Genomic DNA, 24158 nt, shown 5'->3' with positions numbered 1-24158 from the left:
CAGTCTCGAATGTTTTAAGCTGACATAATCAGAAAAAAAAATAATAATAGTAATTATATATATCTAGCGAATTATTCAATTTTATTTGAATTTCTATTCAATTAAAAAAAAAACATCTACTATTATATAATTAAATATTTATAATATTGCGTGCAAAAATAAATTTAGTCAGAATACATAGGCTTTGCCAGTGATACATACTTTTGTAGTGGTTCTCACTTGTGGCACCAACTTAAAAGAATAGTTCACCCCAAATTTTACTAGACTTAGTGCAGGGTCAATTATTTTGCAGCTCCTAATACATAACATAAGTATCAGAAGTGACCACAGTTTGTCTCTGACACATTAAGCTTATCTCTAGTGGCCAGAAGTTTCATTTTAAGGCTGCCCATCCATCTATTCCTCACATTTGTCCTATTGCTGGCATGACGAGAGCCTACAGAGCCTTCACAGATGGCCAGCTTGCATCTTCTCCGGCAGCTGACTCACAGTCACCTTGCTGTAGGATGTACCGATCAGCACACAGGCAGTCCTTTGAGGTGGGGTCTGTTGACAATGAGGGTCCACCTCTGTGCAATGAAGACTGTCCACCAAGCCATTGGAGAGTCGAGTGGAATTGCTAGCATCTTTGTTGCAACGTAGAGATGTATGCCGTTGAAGATCCTTCTCACCAGGGACAGGGCTTCCTTTGCATGGGCTGGAACATATTCGTTTTCGAATTTGAGCAGTGTCCCTGCTCAGAGATTTGCGAAAGTTGGGCTTAAATACAAGGTAAACCACAGGGTTGTAGATGGTGGAGGATTTTGCAAAGATAGCTGCTAATGCAAAGGCTATAGGGGGAACTTTACTGGGTTCCACAAATGCAGCCCACATTGCCACAACAGCATAAGGGCTCCAGGCAGTCAGGAAACCGATGCACACCGCCACTGAGAGCTATGAAAGAATCAGAAATAACTCATGAGAATATCTCCACACATTCTGGAGAAAAAAAGTAAATGAATCATTCTTCATTTGCAGTTGCAAAGCACTGCTGTACTTTAAACTCTAGAAAGTAAATCCCCCTGCATCCATTAATTTTATCCCTTAACGCAAATAATCAAAATTATGTCAAAATAAAATCTTCCTTAAAATGGCTTGAAAATAACTCTTTATAGGTTTATAAAATAACCTTTCCTCATTTAGTATATAAACACATCCATTTATATGCAAATTAGTCTCATCCTCCACTCATTTACACAAGCTTGAACTACCTATTCCACTTTCACTCCGTTAATTTATATAGTTAATGCTGTACAATATTGGATTTAATTAACCATATATGTTTGAATTAGAAAATGATTGCGAAAAAGAAGAGGATGAGCAAATTATGAGGTCTCATCTACAAGTATATGTTCTGTATCAGAACAGTAATGCATTTAATATACCTGTATTGCCTGTATTAAAAAGTCCTACTCATTTGTGACTCTCTCTGCCCTGTTAGCACAGAAAGATCCCTGAATGAGAAGCAGCAGTTCTCCATTACTGTTTTCTTGCTGTAACGTTAGCTGCTGGATATACAATGTCAGCACTAAAGAAGCATTAAGTGTTGTGTTATGGGATGCACCAACGAACATAGGAGTCTCCATAGACCCCCTCCATCTGAGCTACTGAGTACACTGTGGATAAATTTCATTTTTGATTAAGTAAGTATCATGCATTTGATTTTTAAATAAATGTATAGCTTTTAACAAGCTATAAAAAATTGTCTGTGGGGTATTTTGAACTAAAACATCAGAGACTTATTTTATATCTTGCAAAAAGATGTCTAATTGGTCACCTTTAAGCAATGATGCTTTGCACCTTACCTTCACAATAAGGATATGAGCATTTGTTGTCTTGGTCTGTGGTGACACATGTTGCTGTACTGCCTGTCGTGACCCTCGTACAGTGATGAGAATCAGTATGTAGGAGAGGAGGATGATGGCAAGAGGCAGGGCATAGCAGAAGAGGAAGAGACATATAATGTAGGACATGGACAGAGCATCCTGGCCTGGTGCATACCTGAAAGAGAGGACAGGACATATCAATGGTGATGATAATCAGGGGCAACGCTGGAGTTTCTAGGGCCTCTGCTTATTTCCTTGGGCTGAAATCACTGATTGTCTGACCATTGTCTGAATCCTCTAAACATTTTTTTTTTCTTACGGTGACCCTGATATGCCCTTGTTCATATTCCCAGATTGTTGGTATTACTGGGCCACCTGAGAGAGACTGAGAATTATTGGGGGTAAATGAGCCACAGGCCCTGTGTCCTAATGGATAAGGTACTGACCTCTTAAGCCAGGTACTGTGGGTTTAAGACCCATCTTTGGCGAGTGGTTAAAGAGCATAACCCAGAGGTAGATGAATCAAAACCATCCTCTGCTAAGACTTCTACACTTACATAGATATTGAAGTCTTTCTAAAAGCAAAGCTGCCACTGTGCTATGCCAAATTGGCCATTGTCTAGCCAAAGCTATAAAAAAGTAGCACTTAAAGGGATAGTTCATGCGTTTCCTGAGATATAGATCACAACGTCTCTAGGTTACGTATGTAACCATGGTTTCCCGAATGAATGAGACGCTGCATCTCTTTGCCATACTCCCTGCATCCCTGCAGGCACTACTTCATCAAAGCTAACTTGCGCTTTTATACGTCCTGGTGCTCACATCACCCCACTTGTGACGTCTCGCTGCATTGGACTGATTTTACATGTGCTTCAGAATGTGGTCATGCAAAGGCGTTCCCAAAGTGATTCTCGTTGTAGCATCTCGTTCCCTTAGGGAACCATGGTAACATACATAACCTAGAGATGTTATCCATTATTTGTTTTTGAAGCCATTATCCGTGCCTTTCTGGATATGGTATTCAGCTTCAGACACACCTCTCATAGGGACCAACCTGATTTACTAGCACAGCACAACACACAAACATGACACTATACTACATTACAGTGACCAAAGTATAAAGAGTACTGGATCTTAAACATTATACACAACCGGGCATCTTCCAACATTAAATGGACAAATGTGATTTACTAACATTGTATTTACAATACACAACAGAACTTACAACACTAAAGAGACCAATGTCATTACATCTTTAAGTAACAACACACACACAAAACATTTCTCTACCTTTTTTTTTACCATGTTTTACAAGCATGGCATGACAATTTAGGGAGAAAATGACATCCATAAACTTCTAAACTTGGACAATAAAACACTTGTGTAATCTTAAAAATAAAATAAAATAAAGAGCTTTGGCATTATTGAAATGGAAAGAACGTAAACCATTTAAAACTGAAAATATTTACAAAACAAGGGCAGCTCATGAAGATGTCATTAAACAGGCACTGAAATATATAAGATTAACTCACTTAACATGTAGTAACTACTGCAATGTGTAGAGATACAGCTTTATCCTTAAGGGACTGTTCATCAAAATATGACAATTTAGAAAACCTGTATGACTGATCCTCTTCAGTGGAACACAAAGGAGATGTTTAGCAGAATGTTTCAGACAGCCACAGCTTCAGACACCAACGGCATTCACATTTATTACAACTGCTCCATACAGTGAATATCAGTGGTGTTTGAGAATGAGACTGGCCAAAACATTCTGCTAAACATGTACTTTGTGTTCCACTGAAGAGGATAAGTCTTACAGGTTTGGAACAACATGAGAGTGACAAAGGACAGGACTGCCATATTTTGACAATCTATTCTTAACAGTTAAAATTCAAGATTTCTAGAGTGGGATGTAATTAAAGGGATAGTTCACCCAAAAATTGAAATTATGTCATTAATGACTCATCTTCGGAACGCAGTTTAAGATATTTTAGATTTACTCCGAGAGCTTTCTGTCCCTCCATTGTGTAATGGTGGTGGGCCCAGAAAACAGTTTAAATGCATACTTAACTAACAAAATTAAAATGTTCGGGAGCCAGACAGGAATAAGCCTGTCAATATTTACATAAACCCAGATGAGCTCTAAAAGCCTCCGGTTACAAACCAAAATAAGTTTAGAGTCGTGTCAACTACTAACACAAATACATGAACAGAATTTCTACCGAGATCGGGCCGCTCTAAGGTGACTGAAACCCTTAATGTATTTGTTTTGTTAACTGCCTTGGATATTTTGTAAAACGTGTTAGTATAACAGTGGTATACCCACAAATAATATTCCTGCAAATTGTGAGTGAAAAGTCAAGTATTTATAGACTGTTCTCTAATTTTGATCACCACTGTATATTGATAGTAGTATTGTGATTTTAACACTGGTACCTTGAGGAAAATAGGTTTTCTCAATGGGCATCTTCTGAACAGGTGCAAGAAATCAGTTACATAATGATCAGGAGACTCAAACAGAAGAAAGATCATTTCAAAATTTCAAATATATTCAACAGAACATGACCTGTTAAACATTCCTTTCTAAACTGTCATTCAGGTTTTGGCCTTAAAGAGATCACCCAAAAATAAAAATTTGTTTTAAATTCAAGTCAGTTTTTAACGTTTACAGCACATTGTTATTCCTCTCGTTATTTCCCCACAGCGGCTAATGAATCGGAAGTCTCGCACATTCACAGAAAACAGCTTGCTTCTGCGTAAAAAAAAAGAAAGAAAGAATAAAATATTTTTAACCTGTAATACCTGTTTTCCATTCCATTCATGACCCTTTGAACAGCAGGACTTGTGCCAGAAACTGGAGCACATTATGAGAGAAATGTCATATGACAAGATATGTTCAACTGTCTGTTATTGCTGTATTCTATGGCCAACCTTAAGTGAAAAATTGATTACTTCAACAGTTACACAATAGCCACATTTACATGTACACTTTTTTGTCATTCCAATTAAAATCATTCCGATTGAAAGATTAGGTGGACTACTGTTTACATGAGACGTTATTACGGAATGGTAATTACATGTGCCAGTGCCTTCAATTTTGGGACATGCTAAAAAGCCTACAATGACATTAAATACAAATCACAAGAGGAAAAACACCTTTATTTGCATTAACATTTTTAATAACTGCTTGCACTTGCTTAGAAAAAAACAAACTAATATTTGAATCACTTGCGTTCATTCGAGCGCTCAGTCATGTGGCCAGAGCACGATCACATACACACTCACAGAAATCATTACGTCCGACTTCTATTGTAACACATACAGAAACCAATATAGTTTGTCATCACATCATGAGGTTGTGTCCATCAGAATGACGACGTGATGTCGGCATTGCGGTACATTCTGTGATTTGGGGACACCGACACTACAGTAGAGACTGGGTAATAGTGGTTGAAGAAGTTATAATGTCAATTACACAGTTAAAACCCCATTAGAATGGAGAATACTTGCTGTCTTATGAACTGTAATTTCTGCTCTCAAGGCCGGAGCGGAAAGCGGATCTGAAATGAAGCACAATTTTATGCATTTCAGCTTAGAAATAACATGATGATAGTGAATAGCTCAATGAAAATGAACAACTTGACCAAAATTTGTCTTTGTCATTTGTATTTAGGCGTATTATTTATAACAGATTCATAATAAAAAACACGTTTGGAAATGTTATGTGTGATTCTAATTGACTCCGCTCACCTGAATTCATTGTCTGTTCATCTCTCGCTCTATTTATTCCCGTCTTTCATGCCAACTGGTGCCAGATCGTTGTACGTCAATAGTCCATGTACAGCCACTCTGTCTGTTCCAGTCTAGCCTTGTTCTGTCGTGCCATTTTTGCTGCTACCAGTTGTTTTGTTTTGTTTTCTATTTTTTCCCCTCCCTCATTTCCTAGACTGGGCACCTGCATTCCACAGAAGTGTTTCAGTTTGCTCAGATACTGGCTCTCTCGTGTCTTCCTCCCCTCTCCGTTCACTACGTGGCTGCGCCATTGGGCGCCCCCTGCTGGGTGTTTATTCAAGGACATTGAAGTCTCTTATTTTTTCTGTTGGACATTTTTCCTTATTTCCCGGCCTGATTCTGTTCATTTGAGGAAGTTTTTCTTTTGGACGTATTAAATAAATTGGTCTCATACTGTAACCTGCATCTGTGTCCAGTTGTGTTCGTGACAGAACGATCTGGCCAAGATGAACACAGCAGGCGCAGATTCTGTCAGAACCGCAGTCACCCAGCAGGGTGTTCTATTGGGCCAGCATGAAGTCAGACTGACGAACACCACAAGGGAGGTGGAGTACCTAGCAAACCAAGTTGCTGAGCTGACCACCCTCATCCAAGAGCTGCAACGAGAGGCTGCACAGGGTGGTGCAGTTCACCATCTTCCTTGCCATGAGCCTGAGCCCCAATGCAATAACCCACCACCCTATGATGGGGACCCCAATTCCTGCCGGGCCTTCTTGTCCCAGTGTTCTGTGGTGTTTGCCCTGCATCAACGCACATATGCGCTTGAGATGTCCAAAGTGGCTTTTGTATTGACTCATCTAACTGGGAAGGCTAGAGACTGGGGAACATCCGTCTGGGAGACTCAAGCTCCCTGTTGTGCTTCTTTCAAAGATTTCCGCCAGGAGATGGAGAGGCTATTTGACAGCTCTGCCAGAGGTCAGAGAGCGGCTGACCAGCTAGCATGGCTCCGTTAGGCGGGTCGCTCAGTGACAGACTATGCTATTAATTTCAAGACTCTGTGATTGGAATGAGGAGGCCTGTCGAACTATGTTCTGTGCAGGGCTAGAGGATGACATCCAGGATGAGCTGGCCACTCAGGACTTGCCACATGACTGTGACGATATTATTAATATGGCATTGCGGATTGAGGGTCGCCTTCGCCGCCTCCGTCAGCTCCTGGCAGTTCATCTGTACTGGAGGACTGTGGAGTTGTCATCTGTTTCCCCCACAGAAACCACTGAGCCTGAGCCTATGTAGGTGGGGCGCCTTCGACTCACTCCACAACAAAAACAGCAATGCCTCGCCCTAGGGCTGTGCCTGTACTGCGGCAAATCAGGTCACTTCACAGCAGGCTGTCCATAAAAAGTAAAGGCTCGCCAGTAAAGCCTGGTGAGTGCTACCCCTTTATTGCATCCCCCCTCCTCTCGCACTCTCCTTCCTGTCTCAATTCAGTTTGGTGATGTTTTTAACTCCTGTACAGCACTGGTTGACTCAGGAGCTGAGGGCAACTTTATGGACCTCTCTCTAGCCAGCCATTGGGAAATTCCTGCCATTCCTCTTCCTGAACCTATTCCTGCCCATTCATTGAATGGCACCTTAATCACCACTGTCTCATATGCTACTCTTCCTGTCAATCGTATAGTCTCGGGCAATCACCGTGAGGTGACCACGCTGTACCTTCTTGAATCCCAGAGTGCTCCCATAGTTCTGGGGCACCTGTGGTTGGTGCAACATGGCCCTCACGTGGATTGGTCCAGCAACTCTGTCTTGTCTTGGAGTAAGTTTTGTCTTGCATCTTGTTTGGGTTCTGCCTCTTTTCCTGTGTCTGTGTGTCCTGTCTTGCAGGTGGAGGCTGCTGATTTGAAGGGTCCCGGTGGAGTACCACGACTTGTACCAGGTGTTTAGTAAGTCCCGGGCCACCTCCTTACCTCCACATAGCCCTTATGATTGTGCCATCGAGGTCCTCCCAGGAACTTCTCCGCCCAAGGGTCACTTGTTTTCCCTTTAAGGCCCTGAAAGAGAGGCCATGGACAAGTACATTAATGAATCCATTTAAAGCCGGTCTCATCTAACCTTCTTCATCTCCTGCAGGTGCCGGGTTCTTCTTTGTCAAGAAGAAGGACGGCTCCTTGCATCCTTGTATAGATTATTGAGGCCTGAATGACATCACTATTAAGAACAGGTACCCCTTGCCTCTTATGTCGTCTGCCTTTGAGCTATTGCAGGGAGCCAAGGTCTTCACCAAGCTAGACCTTCGGAATGCCTATCACCTGATTCGCATACGTGAGGGGGATGAGTGGAAGACAGCCTTCAACACACCTACGGGACACTTTGAGTACCGGGTCCTACCATTTGGTCTGACCAATGCCCCAGCTGTCTTCCAGGCCCTGGTTAACAACGTGTTGAGAGACATGGTGAATTGCTTCGTCTTTGTGTATCTTGATGATATCTTGATATTTTCCCCATCTCTGCAGGTACACACTCAGCATGTTCGCCAGGTGTTACAACGGCTGCTGGAGAACCAGTTCTATGTTAAGGCAGAGAAGTGTGTCTTCCATGCCCAGTCGGTTCTGTTCCTGGGGTTAATTGTTTCTGCGGGAGAGATCAGAGCGTACCCCTGTAAGGTAAGGGCCGTTGCCGAGTGGCCAGTTCCTGACTCTCGTAAAGCTCTGCAGCAGTTCCTTGGGTTTGCCAACTTCTATCGGCGGTTCATCTGGAACTTTGGTCAGATTGCTGCACCTTTAACGGCACTCACCTCTCCCAAGGTACCGTTCAAGTGGAATATTGGGGCACAGGAGGCCTGTTTATCTCTGCTCCTGTCTTGTCTATTCAAGACCCTGAATGTTAATTCATTGTTGAGGTGGATGCCTCTGATGTCGGTGTGGGCGCTGTCCTATCTCAGCGGTCACACAAGGATGGAAAGGTGCATCCCTCTGCCTTCTTCTCCCATCGCCTGAGTCCCCCAGAACGGAATTACGACATAGGTAATCAGGAGTTGTTGGCAGTCAGGCTGGCTTTGGGGGAGTGGCGTCACTGGTTCGAGGCTGCTGATTTGAAGGGGGTCCCGGTGGAGTACCACGACTTGTGCCAGGTGTTTAGTAAGTCCCGGGCCACCTCCTTACCTCCACATAGCCCTTATGATTGTGCCATCGAGGTCCTCCCAGGAACTTCTCCGCCCAAGGGTCACTTGTTTTCCCTTTCAGGCCCTGAAAGAGAGGCCATGGACAAGTACATTAATGAATCCATTTAAAGCCAGTCTCATCCAACCTTCTTCATCTCCTGCAGGTGCCGGGTTCTTCTTTGTCAAGAAAGGTGCATCCCTCTGCCTTCTTCTCCCATCGCCTGAGTCCCCCAGAACGGAATTACGACATAGGTAATCAGGAGTTGTTGGCAGTCAGGCTGGCTTTGGGGGAGTGACGTCACTCGGGGAGGGCGCAGCTCGGCCCTTCCTGGTCTGGACGGATCACAAAAACCTTGAGTATATCTGTTCGGCCAGGAGGCTGAGCTCCCGACTGGCTTCGAGGCTCCTTGGGAGGGGGAGGAGGAGCCAGCGGACACCATTTTGCCCAAAGAGGTGGTAGTGGCATCCCTCTCTTGGGACATCGAGATACAGTAGAGGAGGCCCTACTTAAGGGGCCTGTGCCGAAGGGGGGTCCAGCGGGTAATCTGTTTGTTCCCACCAGGTTGCCCTCTGAAGTAATCCAGTGGGGTAACTCGACCTGGCTGGTCTGTCATCCAGGAGTCCGGAGGTCGCTGGCTGCCATCCATCAGTGATTCTGGTGGCCATCCATGGGCAACGATGTCAGGCAGTTCGTGGCTGCCTGCTTGGTGTGCGCTCAGAACAAGACTTCCAATGTGCCTCCCGTTGGTCTGCTCCACCCGTTGCCCATCCCTTCTCGCCCCAGGTCACATTTGGCCATTGATTTTGTCACTGGCCTCCCAGAATCTAAGAGTAACACCATCGTTCTTATGGTGGTGGACCATTTCTCCAAGGTGGCCCATTTCATTGCCCTTTCCATGCTCCCCTCAGCCAAACAAACTGCTCAGGTGATGGTTGATCACATATTCCGGATTCATGGTCCTCCAGTCAATGTAGTCTCTCACTTATAAACAGTAACTTAAATAGCTCTCGTACTCTTTTTGCCACTGTTGAGAGACTGACAAACCCCCCCAAGTCAGATTCCCAGTGAAATGCTCTCAGACAGCAAATGCAATAAGTTTGCTTCCTTCTTTTCTGAGAAGAGCATCAATATCAGGAAGGCGATTAACACATCCTCAAGTAATGCAGAGGTCAGACAGATTCAGTCACAATATCAAAAAGATACTGTCTATTTTTGAAGCAATTGATAGCAAAATTCTGACATAGTGCAGCACCTAAAATCGTCAACCTGCTATCTTGACACACTTCCCACATCTTTTTTCAAAAGTGTGCTAAACTGTTTAGAAGCAGATCTTTTAGAAGTGGTGAATGCCTCACTTCTTTCTGTGACATTTCCAAACTCCCTGAAAACAGCAGTTGTTAAGCCCCTCCTGAAAAAGAGCAATCTTGATAACACTATTTTGAGCAATTTTAGACCAATATCTAATCTTCCTTTTCTAGGCAAAATTATAGAAAAGGTAGTTTTTAATCAGCTGAACAAATACTTAAACTCAAATGGATAACTGGACAATTTTCAATCTGGTTTTCGACTGCATCACAGCACAGAGACAGCACTAAGATAAGATAATAAATGATATTTGCTTAAATTGTGATTCTGGCAAAATATCGGTGCTGGTATTGATAGATCTCAGTGCTGCGTTTGACACTGTCGATCATAACATACTACTAGAGAGACTGGAAAACTGGGTCGGGCTTTCTGGGATGGTACTCAAATGGTTCAGGTAATACTTAGAAGAGAGAGGCTATTTTGTGAATCTAGGAGAGCATAAGTCTAAGTGTACATCCATGACATGCGAAGTCCCACAAGGGTCAATTCTTGCAACGCTATTGTTTAGCCTGTATATGCTTCCACTAAGTAAAATAATGAGAAAGAACCAAATTGCCTATCACAGCTATGCTGATGATACCCAGATTTACCTAGCCTTATCTCCAAATGAATACAGCCCCATTGACTCCCTCTGCTAATGCATTGATGAAATTAATAGTTGGATGTGCCAGAACATTCTTCAGTTAAACAAGGTTCCTCTGGGCTCCTCACCGGCCTTCCCAAAAAGACCATTAGACAGCTGCAGCTCATCCAGAACACTGCTGCCAGGATTCTGACTAGAACAAGAAAATCTGAGCATATCACACCAGTCCTCAGGTCCTTACACTGGCTTCCAGTTACATTTAGGCAGTGTTGGGAAGGTTACTTTGGAAATGTAATAGGTTACAGATTACAAGTTACCCTATTTAAAATGTAATAGTAGTGTAACTTTTTTAATTACTTTAATAAAGTAATGTAACTAATTACTTTTGAGTACATTTTGATTACTTTTATAAATTTGTAATGAATGTTAATTTGCAACTGTTAATCATCTTCAACCATTTTACACCATGCAGGTTTAACCTTACAGTAGTGCTCAATACTGTCAGACTTTCATCATTCTTCATCACCTGAATTAAGATGATCACATTTGAACACATCCACCACACAATCAGACTTTAGTACTGCCTTTTACTTAGAGATTGATCTGAAGTTCAATGCAGATTTAAAATCAAAAGAAATAGTTTATAGATACTGTTTTTGAAACCAAATCTTTGCATAACTACAGGCATATAACTGCATCTAACAATGGTTTGGGGAAAAATAGTTAATAAAAAAAATAAAAGCATATACATCAACTCAAATACGGTTATCTAATAAGCATTTGTCCTATTTTGTGTACTAAACTCCTGAAACATTGGTGTCTTTTTGAAACACTGCTGTCTCTTTGTATATGATATGATATGATGATAGTTTCTCAAAATAAGTAAAAAATGCTCATGAAGTGACTGTTCTAGAGATTAATTTCCATGAGGGGCGGACTGGGAAAAACAATAGGCTGGGAAATCTCACACTCATACACCCACAACCCATTCTGAAACATGGACAACCCTATTTTTTTTTTGGACCTGACATGAAAAAATGTGAATCCTTAGGTTGGGGGACTTGCAAAGTAATTAAGAGTTCTCTACTGAACTGCACCTTCACTTCCATTATCCATCCATCTCTCTCATGACTTTAATACTGAAGATTTTTATTTGACTTTTACCATGTTTTGTAAGTGCAATTTTGTTTTTTTGGCAAATGAATTACCACTTGTATTTATTTTTTACTACAAATTCCATAGTTAAACCACGGTTAGTGCCATACCATAGGCTACATTAATTTTCCTAAGGGTTGTGTTTTTGTATGCACTAGCTCCCCCTAAACCTATGATAAAATATGATGATTTGTCTGCTAACTTACTACTGTAACATTACAAAAGATAATAATGACGTCGTTTATACAGTATTTTGAGTGAGTGTGAGCAATGTGCTGCTGCTGCTTGACTAAGTAAACAAAGACAAAACTACAATAGCATATTTACAGATGAAACTGACCTGTACCTGAAACCCTGAACAGAAGTGTCGCTTCTCTGCTCCAGCTGTGCGCTTACACAGTTCACTCCGGTCTCTCTCTCTCGCATTGATTACTCTGAGTCTGATCCAAACCGTTCGGCGGAGGCGCGGAGAGCGCGCGAGCCCAACCATTGCCAGTCACGACTAACCGATTCATGATTTATTAGAGATTTAATTATCGAATGGCGGATTCGGAAATAATCGCTTTAGTATATTCGGCCTGCAATTATACAATAACAATATTAAAGTAGAAGGCCAAATCGTCTGCCAGGCCACCGGGAATAGTCCCGGTTCTCCCGATGTCCAGTCAGCGCCTGATTTCCACAGACACGCAGAATGTGCAGGATTCATATTCAGTCTTTTTGCGGCTTAATATTCACAGACATCAGTCCATATCGGGTTTTGATTCAAGTGTACTGACCTAATTTTGATTTATTCGTCCAAAATGTGGCATATTGCGTCCGCGTTATAGGCTGAATTCCATTTTTATGACTCGATTCTACGAATGTGTTTTCCACGTCGCGGAGATTATGGGCCATATGTTTTAGTGCAATTTGGGAAAGAAATAAGCTGTATGTGGATGTGTCTAAATATTCAAATATAATCCTCTTTGTAATCGTTACAATTTTCATAAGTAACTGTAATTTAATTACTCATTTTTTCTTAGTAACTGTAACTGATTACTGTTACATTTATTTTGTAATTAAATTACGTAACGCCGTTACATGTAACTAGTTACTTCCCAACACTGCATTTAGGATTGATTTTAAAGTACTTTTAATCATATATAGGTCACTAAATGACCTAGGACCGAAATATTTTGCAGATATGCTCACTGAATATAAACCTAACAGAGCACTCAGATCCTTAGGATTGAGTCAGTTGGAAATACCAAGGGTTCACACAAAACAAAGGGAGTCCTCCTTTAGTTACTATGCCGCCCGCAGTTGGAATCAACTTCCAGAAGAGATCAGATATGCTAAAACACTGGTCACATTTAAATCTAGACTTAAAACTCATCTGCTTAGCTGTGCATTTCTTGAATGAGCAATGTGCAATTTCCGAACTAATTGCACTGTATTTTCACTGTTTTTTTTTTTCAATGTAAAATGATTTTCTGTTTCTAACTGTTTTTAAATTCATTTTAAATAAGTACATTTTTAAATCATTTTAAAAAGTTTAAAAATTGCTTGTTTTATTTTTGTTATTTTTCTTCATGATTATTTTACTTTCTGTTATGTAAAGCACTTTGAATTACCATTGTGTACAAAATATGCTATATAAATAAACTTGCCTTACCTTACCTTGCCTAAAAACAATTGCCCCGCCCCAGACCTATGTGGATCATCTGCCATTTCATACAGTCGATTGATGACTAATATGAGGCAGAACAACAACTTACTGTGTGATGGAGCCTAGAGAATATCCCTAAAATTCAAGATATGGGGCAAAATGTTTGAAATTTTGTCTCATATTTACATCACATAGTTAAGAAATATCACACGAGCTAAGGCTAAGTGCAATAACACACTAATGCAAATGTGATATCTTATACAACAGTTCATTAAGAAGTTAATATTGTGTTATTTTAGAAACAATGTTGTCTGTTTTGTTCAATTTTGCCTACCAGAAGATAAAGACATAATCCATGTTTTGAACGAATTTGGTGAACCATTTGGCACGTTGAACCATTGGCCATAGTCGCGTAGGATTTGAAGTGGCGTTGCACAGACAAATTGGTGTATGACATCAAAGTACCGTGAGAGCGATTGAAAAGCACAAGGAGTCGTCTGTTCTCTAAGCTCATGCAGTACTTTGATGTCACACACTGGTCGGTCAGATGGTGATGACCCGCTTCAAGTCGAACAAGCCTAATGATTCAATGAACCATTCATAAAGTACCCTTTACTTCACTCCTAAATGAATCAGCCATTTGAATATGGAGCCAAAAGAGTCTCAATAAAGATAAATGCACACACTACATTCACATATGCACACATAGGATTCATACATGCACACACATGATTCATAAATACACACACAGGATACACAAATGCGCACAAAACTCACAAATGCACACACAAAATTTAAAAAGCACAGAAGATTCACAAATGCATACAAAATTCAGAAATGCACACAAAATTCAGAAATACACACACAATTCAGAAAATCAAACAACATTGACAAATGCGCTCAAGATTCACAAATGCACAGGACAAGATTCAGAAATGTATTTCTGATGCACACACACATATATCTTGATTTACAAACTGCTTGCGGTCTGTGAACTTCACTGCATTGTGTGTGCATTTTGAGACTCCCCTGACTTGGCTCGACACACAAATGCCTTTTTAAAAAAAAGGAATGATCTGCAACCAATCAGATATCTCCCTTGTTTTAGCCAATCACAAGAATGCACCCCACGTGGGGGATTGTTTACTTATAAGCCAATCCTCAGCGAACAATTCACTTTCCTCACGCAACGAACGACTCACTTACCTCAAGCAGCCGGCGACCCACTTTGCGCAGCCGGACACCCACTTTGCACAGCAGGAGACTCACTTTCCGCAGCCGGAGAGTAACTTTCCTCTCGCAGCGAACGACTCACTTTCCTCACGCAGTGAACGATTCACTTTCCTCACGAGTCACACAGCGAACGACTCACTTTCCTCACGCAAAGAGCAACTCACTTTCCTCAGCGAACGATTCACTTTCCTCACGCAGCGATCAACTCACTTTCCTAAGCGAACGACTCACTTACCTCAAGCAGCCGGCGACCCACTTTGCGCAGCCGGACACCCACTTTGCGCAGCAGGAGACTCACTTTCCGCAGCCGGAGAGTAACTTTCCTCTCGCAGCGAACGACTCACTTTCCTCACGCAGTGAACGATTCACTTTCCTCACGAGTCACGCAGCGAACGACTCACTTTCCTCACGCAGAGAGCAACTCACTTTCCTCAGCGAACGATTCACTTTCCTCACGCAGCGATCAACTCACTTTCCTAAGCGAACGACTCACTTTCCTCATGCAGCCGGAGACCCACTTTTCGCAGTCGGAGAGTCACTTTCCTCTCGCAGCAGACCACTGACTCTCTCTTCATGTAGGGACCGAATATTATAATTAAAGTGACTTCTATATTGCATCCAAAAGAATATTTCGATATATTTAAATATTCAAAAAGGTGTAAAATTTTTTTTACTTTCATTAAAATATTTCAATAAAATGAAATAATTGCCTATTGCAAATTTATGAATCTATGGTTAACTTTTTTTCTGCAGTCACTGGGCTATATGTATTGAGACATTTTTAAATTTATATTTTGTAAAAAATAATAAAAAATAAACCTGAATTGTAATCTAAACATCTGTATTTTCATACAATTTCATAAATAAGTAGGCTATAATATGCCGCACCACAGGCATATCGCGCTGTGTGAACGCGTTCATGTGATTGGCTTATAAGTAAACAATCCCCCACGTGGAGTGCGTTCTTGTGATTGGCTAAAAGAAGGGAGATATCTGATTGGTTGCAGATCATTCCCTGTTTAAAAAAAAAGCATTTGTGTGTCGAGCCAAGTCAGGGGAGTCTCAAATTTCACACACAAATGCAGTGAAGTTCACAGACCGCAAGCAGTTTGTAAATCAAGATATATTTGTGTGTGTGCATCAGAAATACATTTCTGAATCTTGTCCTGTGCATTTGTGAATCTTGAGTGCATTTGTAAATGTTGTTTGCATTTCTGAATTGTGTGTGTATTTCTGAATCTTGTGTGCATTTCTGAATTTTGTATGCATTTGTGAATCTTCTGTGCTTTTTAAATTTTGTGTGTGCATTTGTAAATTTTGTGCGCATTTGTGTGTCCTGTGTTTGTATTTATGAATCATGTGTGTGCATGTATGAATCCTGTGTGTGCATATGTGAATGTAGTGTGTGCATTTATCGAGACTCTTTTGGCTCCATATTTGAACGAATTAAACAATGAATAAATTACTTGATGACTTAATCATTAAGACATTTACCAACACCTACTGGCAGTTTTAATTTATTATTTAGAGTATCGATTCATTAAAGAAATAATTTCATATTTTCATAGTAATAATAATAAAATTAAGAAAATAAATTATTAAAGTTATAGTTCACCCAACCAAAAATGACAGATTTGTCATCAATAACTCACATGGTCCAAAAGAGTATATGTAATAAATTTAATTAAACAAAATATTTCTCGCTGAATCTACTTTTTGTAAATCTTTTGATGCTTTGCACATTGACTTTGATTTATCTTTTCAGAGTAATTTCTCCAAATTTGATGTGTGATTAATCAGATTAATTAATCACCACATCATGTAATTAATTATATCAAAATTGTTAATCGCTTACCAGCCCTTGTTTCAAGTAATTTAAACTATGATAATAGTGTATTATATTAAATGCTAACATTTACTTTTATTTTTGCAATTCATATATGTAATTTTCAATTGATAAATTATAGTTAATGTTTAAATAATTTATCAAACTGCATTAACTTACTTGTCAGAAGCTACCGCATGCTGCGGCTGACTGAAGTTTTGCCGACCGACACCATCTTGTTTTCGCTTACAATACGATCCAGCCAATCAGTCTCTAAACGTACACTTGTGTGTATTATGCAAATCTTTGTTGATGCAGTAGTTGTACCGGGTACCGACTACAGGGACGCACTCTCAAGCTCAGAGGTACACAGTGTATAGTAAAATTTCAGGGTTTTGTGATATGTAAGGGCATGCAACCAAAATTTGAGAGTGAGTTTTTGGGACTTAGAAAAATAGCATCTACTGTACATTGCCAGAATTGTACTGTAAGGACATGACCCCTGTCCCCATAAACTCAAATGTCCCTTTAATGCTGGTGCATATTCGGGTCAAAACGTTGTAAACCACAAAAATCAACACACACAAGCACTTAGAACACCTGGACAACTACAATGCCCAGACAATCATACAGAAAACCCTAGTATTGTGGCAGCGAGGTGCAGTGCCACTAATAGCATATAAATTACACACATTACCTTCAAGCTGACCTTTTGGCTTCCTTTGTCTGTTTTTCTGAGAATCTTTCAGTGCTCCCATTAACATCCTCCTAGGCACTTACCACTCTATGCAGCATGCTGTTCCGTAAGGTTCAGGGCCATAGTGACCCCAATTTGCCAAGGGACCCACAGCAAACACCATGGCATAGCACCACACCCCCACTATCATCAGACAGGCATGAGAGTAGGAGAATTTGTTACCTATTAAAGAAAGTAAAATAACACAAGCATTCAATTAGCACAAAGTACTGATCACTATTAAATGTGTTATACTGTGTTGGAGAACATTACATAACCCCCCCCCCCCGAAAATACATTTTGAAAGCAAAACATTATTATTATTATTATTTATTATTATTTTTTTTACATTTTTTTTAAACAAACCACTTCCTCTTGGCCCAATCCATCTGTTTCCCACATGTGCTTACGAGGGAAATATTTTGTACCAAGGAAGCTATACTGTGGTAAGATGAGATATCAATCAAATATCAGTCATCCTTATTCTTGTCATTTGTAAGAGTTACATTAATATTTTTTTACATTTTAAGGAGACCATAGAACATTAAAGTCATGAATAATTTTTGCCATTTTTGTTGGCAAAAACCTATATTCGAATTTGCATTTTAGCACTAGGTTAGGCCATTTTCACAGCCTCGTTGTGTGTATAGCATTGTGTTTATATTTTGCATCTTGCAAACTGTTCTAACTCAAACTTTCAGTTATTATTATTATTTTTGTATATATATTTATATATAAAAACTGAAAGAGTTGTTGGAAGCTTAACTGTTGTGACGTTCAAGTCATGCATCTGTGTTTCAGTTTGTTTATAGCCAGCCTACATTTAGATTTTTACTTCAGCCGATTGCACTTACAGTAGGCTTCAAAATTCATAAAAGTTGTGTTCATTTGTGAAGATATTCATGATGAACAAAAAAGTTCTGTAATTATCAATAAGCCAATTAAATTCTTTATGGTTTTGTCAAGGGAATCAGGCTGATGGTATCATCTGCGTTGGCCTATAAAACTATGGCTCTGCAGCACTATATAGGGCTTGTCAAAATTCAACATTTCTCTCTTTTTTATTCAAGTTTCAGAATACTAGCCTAACACATTTCTAGCTTGCTAGTTTATACTCTACATGTCTCTTACCATACACAAACATTATAAACAAATCTTCTAGTATTTGATTAAACATTACAAACCTTGACCCTACATAGACCCGTTTGATTGGATGGACCCAACTGTTTATGACACCGTGGCCAGAATGTATAAAGTAAAAAATGCTAAAATACTTTTTTTATTTAGGAAATCCTCTGTTAAGCATATATGGCAGTACACAGGCTGCATACTTATCTTGGTGAGAATTGAGAATTGTGTGCACTTTTTGGTTACTTTCAAGGGCATTTTTAGAATGTCATGCCATGCAGGGCACAAGCAAAACAGTCAAACATGCCTGTCCAGCACAAGCTTACATGGAATATGGAAAAGTAGCACAGTGGGATTTTAAAAAGGCCCCCAATAGTGCTCCCACAACAAACTATAATATACTATATTACTCTATAATTATGACATCTATCAGGTGCAGAGCTAAAGACCTATCTGGCAACTTGACCTCTAAAATAAGGCTACAACTGCATCCCAAATATGTTTACTTCTCTTCCACCTACAGAATCCGTCTGTTCACCTGTTGTCCTACTTGCCATCTTAATCTCTATTCTCAAGCACACCCACATGCTGTTAAACAGCTCCATCTAAATTGTCTCCTCTCTCCCACACACACCTTCATCTTTTCAACAGTCAGTCAAATCCGATCAGTTTCTTCTAGCCCAATGCTCAGTGTGCCTAATAGTTTGCACTATTATGCATTAAGCATTGAGCTCGGAAAAACGCAACTTTGTTCTGCTGGACACTTGTTGTAAAGCTAGAATGACAATAAAGTATTTATACTTAACCTTAATTTGAAATGCAGAAACTGACAAATCTAATGAACTCTAACGAGGCCAACTGCTCTTGTCCAGACATGAGAGTTTGACCAAAAGCAAAACGAACACTGGGCATCTAGAGCCTGATAAAAGGTAGAATATCCAATAGTCACACTGAATGCCATAAGGTAATGAATTTCCCTTTGGGGTGCATCGCAGCAGGACAGAATGGATTCATGCAGCTACATCTGATTTTTAATTAAGATATGGAGAAGGGCCAGGGTAGAAGATAAATGTATTTTGGTGTGAAAGGTGTTGAGAAACAATACCATAGTTTGGGAAGCAGACTTTGAGGCAGCAGACGGACGACAGTGCGGTGAGATTTGTCAGGCTGGATAAGCCGAAGAGGACACCACATACAGCATAGTATAAACATGTCAGCTCTCCAAACAGCCACCTGAGACAATGAGAGAGAAGCAAGTAAAGAAAGCAATGGTCAGTCATTTTTAGGTTTTCAATAAAACATATTTGTATTACAAATATGTCTCAGAAGCCAGATCTGAAATGGCTGAAAAAAAAAAAAAAAAACACTGCCTCAGAGATTTGAAGTGTGGAATCACATGCACATTGTTTTGAAAGCCGGTTAAAAAACAGTAATAACTGAATAATTTCAATTTCAGTTACCATCTAATTTCTTTTGATTGTGATTTCTGTCTTTGTGTTTGTCACAATTTGAACTGCATATTTCACAACTTCTTCTTTATTTCTCATAATTTCTCACAATAAAATTAGATTTTAGCTCAAAATATGATTTTAAATCTTTATTTTAATCATTTGAATTTTACCAATTTATTTCTTGTGATTGTGATTCTTATCTCACAATGTGATTTCATGACTATATATCACAATTGCTAATTTGTTTCTAGTTCTGAAATTATATCTCACAATATAATTTTGTATTTCACAACTCCTTTGATTGTTTTTCTCATCTCACAATGTGATTTTATGTCTTGCCATTGTGACTGTATCTCACAACTGCCATTTCAATTGCTAAATTATTTTACACAATTATGACTTTATGGGCCCTATCTTGCACCCAGCGCAATTGACTTTGTACACTGACGCAAGTATCATTCCTATTTTGCACCGGCGCAAAGCGGACTTTTCCCTCCACAGACGCACGTTGTCAAACTACAGATTGAATTTGCGCTCCCTGGGCGGGTCGGCGCAAAAAAGAAGGCGTGATCCGGCGCAAATAGTCCCTGATGCTATCTTGCAGTTCAATAAAACGTTTGCGCAACTAACCAAAAAAAACCTGGTCTAAAGTCAATGGCGCAATGCGCATGTTATCAGATGCTATTTTAAGCGCGCAATGGCCATAGTGTAGCGTGTGTGCGTGCATTCCTCTCCAGACTTCACAAGGCAATGTGATTAAGTTAGTAAAATAATTTAATTATCTTGGCATCATTATCGATGATAAATTATCTTTTGAGTCTCACATAACTCATTTAAAGAAAAAAATTAAATAAAGCTTGTTGGGATTGATGCCTTTTTATTTAGGTTGTCTTAAAAATGGTTTTGTGAATATTCCCTCTGGTCTGATAAATGTTTTACTCTCGTTTCACTTGCAAGAACCGAATTGGGAAAAATGGCATTTATGTACGCAGTTCCATTTGAATGGAATAATATATTGGCATTTTAAATATATTATTCTGCAGAGGTGGGTAGTAACGAGTTACATTTACTTCGTTACATTTACTTGAGTAATTTTTTGGGGTAACGAATACTTTTCGGAGTATATTTAAAGATGGGTAGGCCTACTTTATACTCTTACTTGAGTAAATTTTTTGGGAAAAATCTGTACTTTTACTTCGTTACTGTGGGCGACGCTCCCCTCGTTACTTTATCTTAATGCAATAAATGCATCAGTTTATTACAAACGCGCCGTCTACTTTTCTCTGGGCAATGAGCGATGCCCATTCGCGAATGATTCATTCTTTTGAGTCAATTCTGTTCAAAGGCTTGATCAAACCAATTGGCAAACGAGTGAATTGGTTCATGAATCAGTTTGAATGAGTCGTTCAGTTCCCTGCCGCACGCGCTGAGCGTCTGAAGTGGTTCACTCGGAGTTGTAACGTTTAAGAACAGAAAAAGCATTGAAAACATGGCTGGAACTGCACTGAATTGAAATCTGCAAAAGTTATATTGCTAGCGATGGAGATCCTTATTAGATGAACACCGCGTGTGCTGTCTACTGTTTAACAGGTAATAACTTGGGCTACATTCGATTACAGTACACGATACCACTGTGACATTAGTTTGTTGTACGTGTGTGGCTTATAACAGAGGGGAGTCAAGTTGAATGCAGCTTCCAAAAGACAAAAAATAGCCGATTAAGATTTTATTAATTTTAATACAATCACACTGGTGCAAGTACGTTCAGGGAGTCATATTATCAGCTGCTAAATTCAGATCTGTGATTGCTTGCTGGCGCTTAGCCAGAGATAGATGCGTTTATACAGGCTGTGCATTATAACCAATCACACATGATTCTTTTGAGCTTATTAAAGCATTGGCCAATCAGAGGCTTTCAGATGAGTCATCGCTAAAATGCCGGTGCTTCCTTCACTCGCTCACTGACTGAATACCTCTTTCTGGCGAATTCTCTCGCAGGAACAACAAAGTGCAGATGTGTGTACGAATCTTTAATTAAGATATTGATTTCACAGTGTTAACAGTTTCAGTGATTTTAATGGGAGTTTCTGAGAGTGATTGAAATCTAGACTGTCAGTGAAAATTATCTTTAATAATGTAAATGTTATTTGCTCTCTTTCTGAACAATGAAAGATTAGTAGCAATATTTATATCACATTAACTTTCAATGTTAAACTCACATTTAATATAAAGTCAGTCGTATTAAAAATATGTTATGGCATGACACCTATATATGTTACTTAAGTAAACAGACAGGGTTTTATAATAAATTACATAAATTGGAGTAAAGGCTGATGAAATATATACATTTATACACGCACACATACATTACATACATTTTATCTATATATCTAAATAAAAATAGGCTCAGTATATATGACCCAAAGTAACTAGTAACTAACTACTTGAGTAGATTTTTTATCCGATACTCTTTTACTCTTACTCAAGTAACTATTCAAGACTAGTACTTTTACTTTTACTTGAGTAAATATTTCTAGAAGTACTTTTACTTTTACTTGAGTACAGTTTTTGGGTACTCTACCCACCTCTGTTATTCTGTCACGCGAAGAAGAATCATTGATTTGCTGTTGTTTCAATCTGTAAATGCTGTCAATTCTCGGCCGACCTCTTTGAAAAATAGGCATTTTAATCTAGATTACACATTTACAAAATTATTATAGGCCCTATGCCTGTTAGACCAAAGCTTATTAGGTCGTGTTTCTCCTATCCCCATACAATGTCAGCTGTGTTTTATGGCCAGACGAGAACATCTGTCTCCTCAGCTCTGCACCGCACCTGGCGCGCGCCTTGGAAGATCCGCCGTTAAAATATCGATCCGCTATGAAATATGCGCGTCTCGTCTTAAAGGGAAGGATATATGAAGCTCTGATTGGTTTATTTCATGTTACGCCCAAACCACACCTCTGAATAATGAAGCTACTTCAGACATGCCTCTTTGAAACTTGCGTCGGGCGCAAGAGTCATTTATTCCGCCGGCATAATAGCAACAGCGCCAAAGACCCGCCCACAAAGTTACTTGCGCTTTGCGCTTGATACTTGCGTTTCAGATCGTTAAAATAGTGCCCTATATCTCAAAATATAAATGATCTCACATTGCCTTTAATTCTTGTGATTTTTATATCTCACAACTGTGACTTTTTTTGTAATTATTGCAACTTTATATCTTTTAATTGCAACTTTTTCTTGAAATGAATAACACAATGAGGACATTTTAAATTATATCGCAGAATTATGTTTTTTTTTTTTTACCCTTTATATTAAAAATGCTTCCATATGTTAATGATTCTAGTACCAGCACATAAAACAAGTCATATTCTGACTGTCATGAAAACAGCAAGGTCTAACACTGTGTCTCAACCATATGCAGCATGATACAATTTCATAAAATGCTGTACTGTTGGTTGCTAGTAGGTGTAGGTATCCTACTGAACTGCAATATCCAGCTGTATAAAATTTGTTATATTGTGGCACAGTGTTAGGCAGTTCTGCTGCAGCTTTGGTCCCGTGTCAATGAAATGACGCATCAGAGCTGCTTTAGACTGTCTCTGTTACAGGGTTGAGCATATTTTAGCACAGACTTCTTATGGCATCTGCCTACTTGTGAGCAAAGGCGGATGGAATCGCCAAGGGAAAGAGAGTAACTGTCATCCCAAGGTCACTAATAGATAAATTTATGATGAAGAATTCCGCCGGCTTGAGAGATGATCTCTTACGATACGCAACAAGGAGCAGGATGCCATTTCCCAAGAGTGACAGAATACCTAAAAAGAGAAAGAAATACATTTGGTGAACAGTCACTACCACAAGCACTCTGTTTTTCCTTGTTGTAACACCCTGCAACCCCAATTTACTGTTTTGTTATTGCTCTGACAGCTTGGCAAGACCTGAAACTGCTATGATTTATTCTGGCACGGATCTGAAGTCACCCTTTAAACTGTCAAGTGTCGTCTCGCTCTGTTTTTCAATTACCCCTGAAGTTTTGATCTAACATCGCTTGATACTTTAACGTTCACAATATAACTGTATCTCAAGCATCACATTTTGGCTAAAAACGTCCAAAATGCATAAACATAAGTGTTGCATGATTGTGTTCCAAAGAGAAACTTAAACTTAAAAAAGTCAATTTAACAGTGAGATGAAATGAAATGAAACACAACTATTTAATTGTGATGTCAAGCCATGAAGGCTACTTTGTCAGTAACGTCTAGTA

General features: G+C 39.6%; 1 protein-coding gene across 1 annotated transcript; it reads right to left on the bottom strand.

The window, feature by feature from the left end:
* Positions 1–268: 268 nt before the first annotated feature.
* On the bottom strand, positions 269–23763 carry LOC132097419 (opsin-5-like). Its single transcript, XM_059503120.1, has 5 exons — positions 23547–23763; positions 19543–19670; positions 17354–17492; positions 1845–2040; positions 269–933 (listed from the first exon to the last, which is right to left on the bottom strand). The coding sequence occupies exons 1-5, from the start codon at positions 23729–23731 to the stop codon at positions 448–450; spliced, it is 1134 nt and encodes a 377-aa protein (XP_059359103.1). The 5' UTR covers positions 23732–23763; the 3' UTR covers positions 269–447.
* Between the last annotated feature and the right edge of the window lie 395 nt (positions 23764–24158).

The sequence above is a fragment of the Carassius carassius genome, chromosome 21 (assembly GCF_963082965.1).
Source record: "Carassius carassius chromosome 21, fCarCar2.1, whole genome shotgun sequence".
NCBI classification, from domain to species: domain Eukaryota; kingdom Metazoa; phylum Chordata; class Actinopteri; order Cypriniformes; family Cyprinidae; genus Carassius; species Carassius carassius.
Note: the sequence above shows the minus strand (reverse complement) of the source record. Positions and strands in the feature narration are given on the sequence as shown.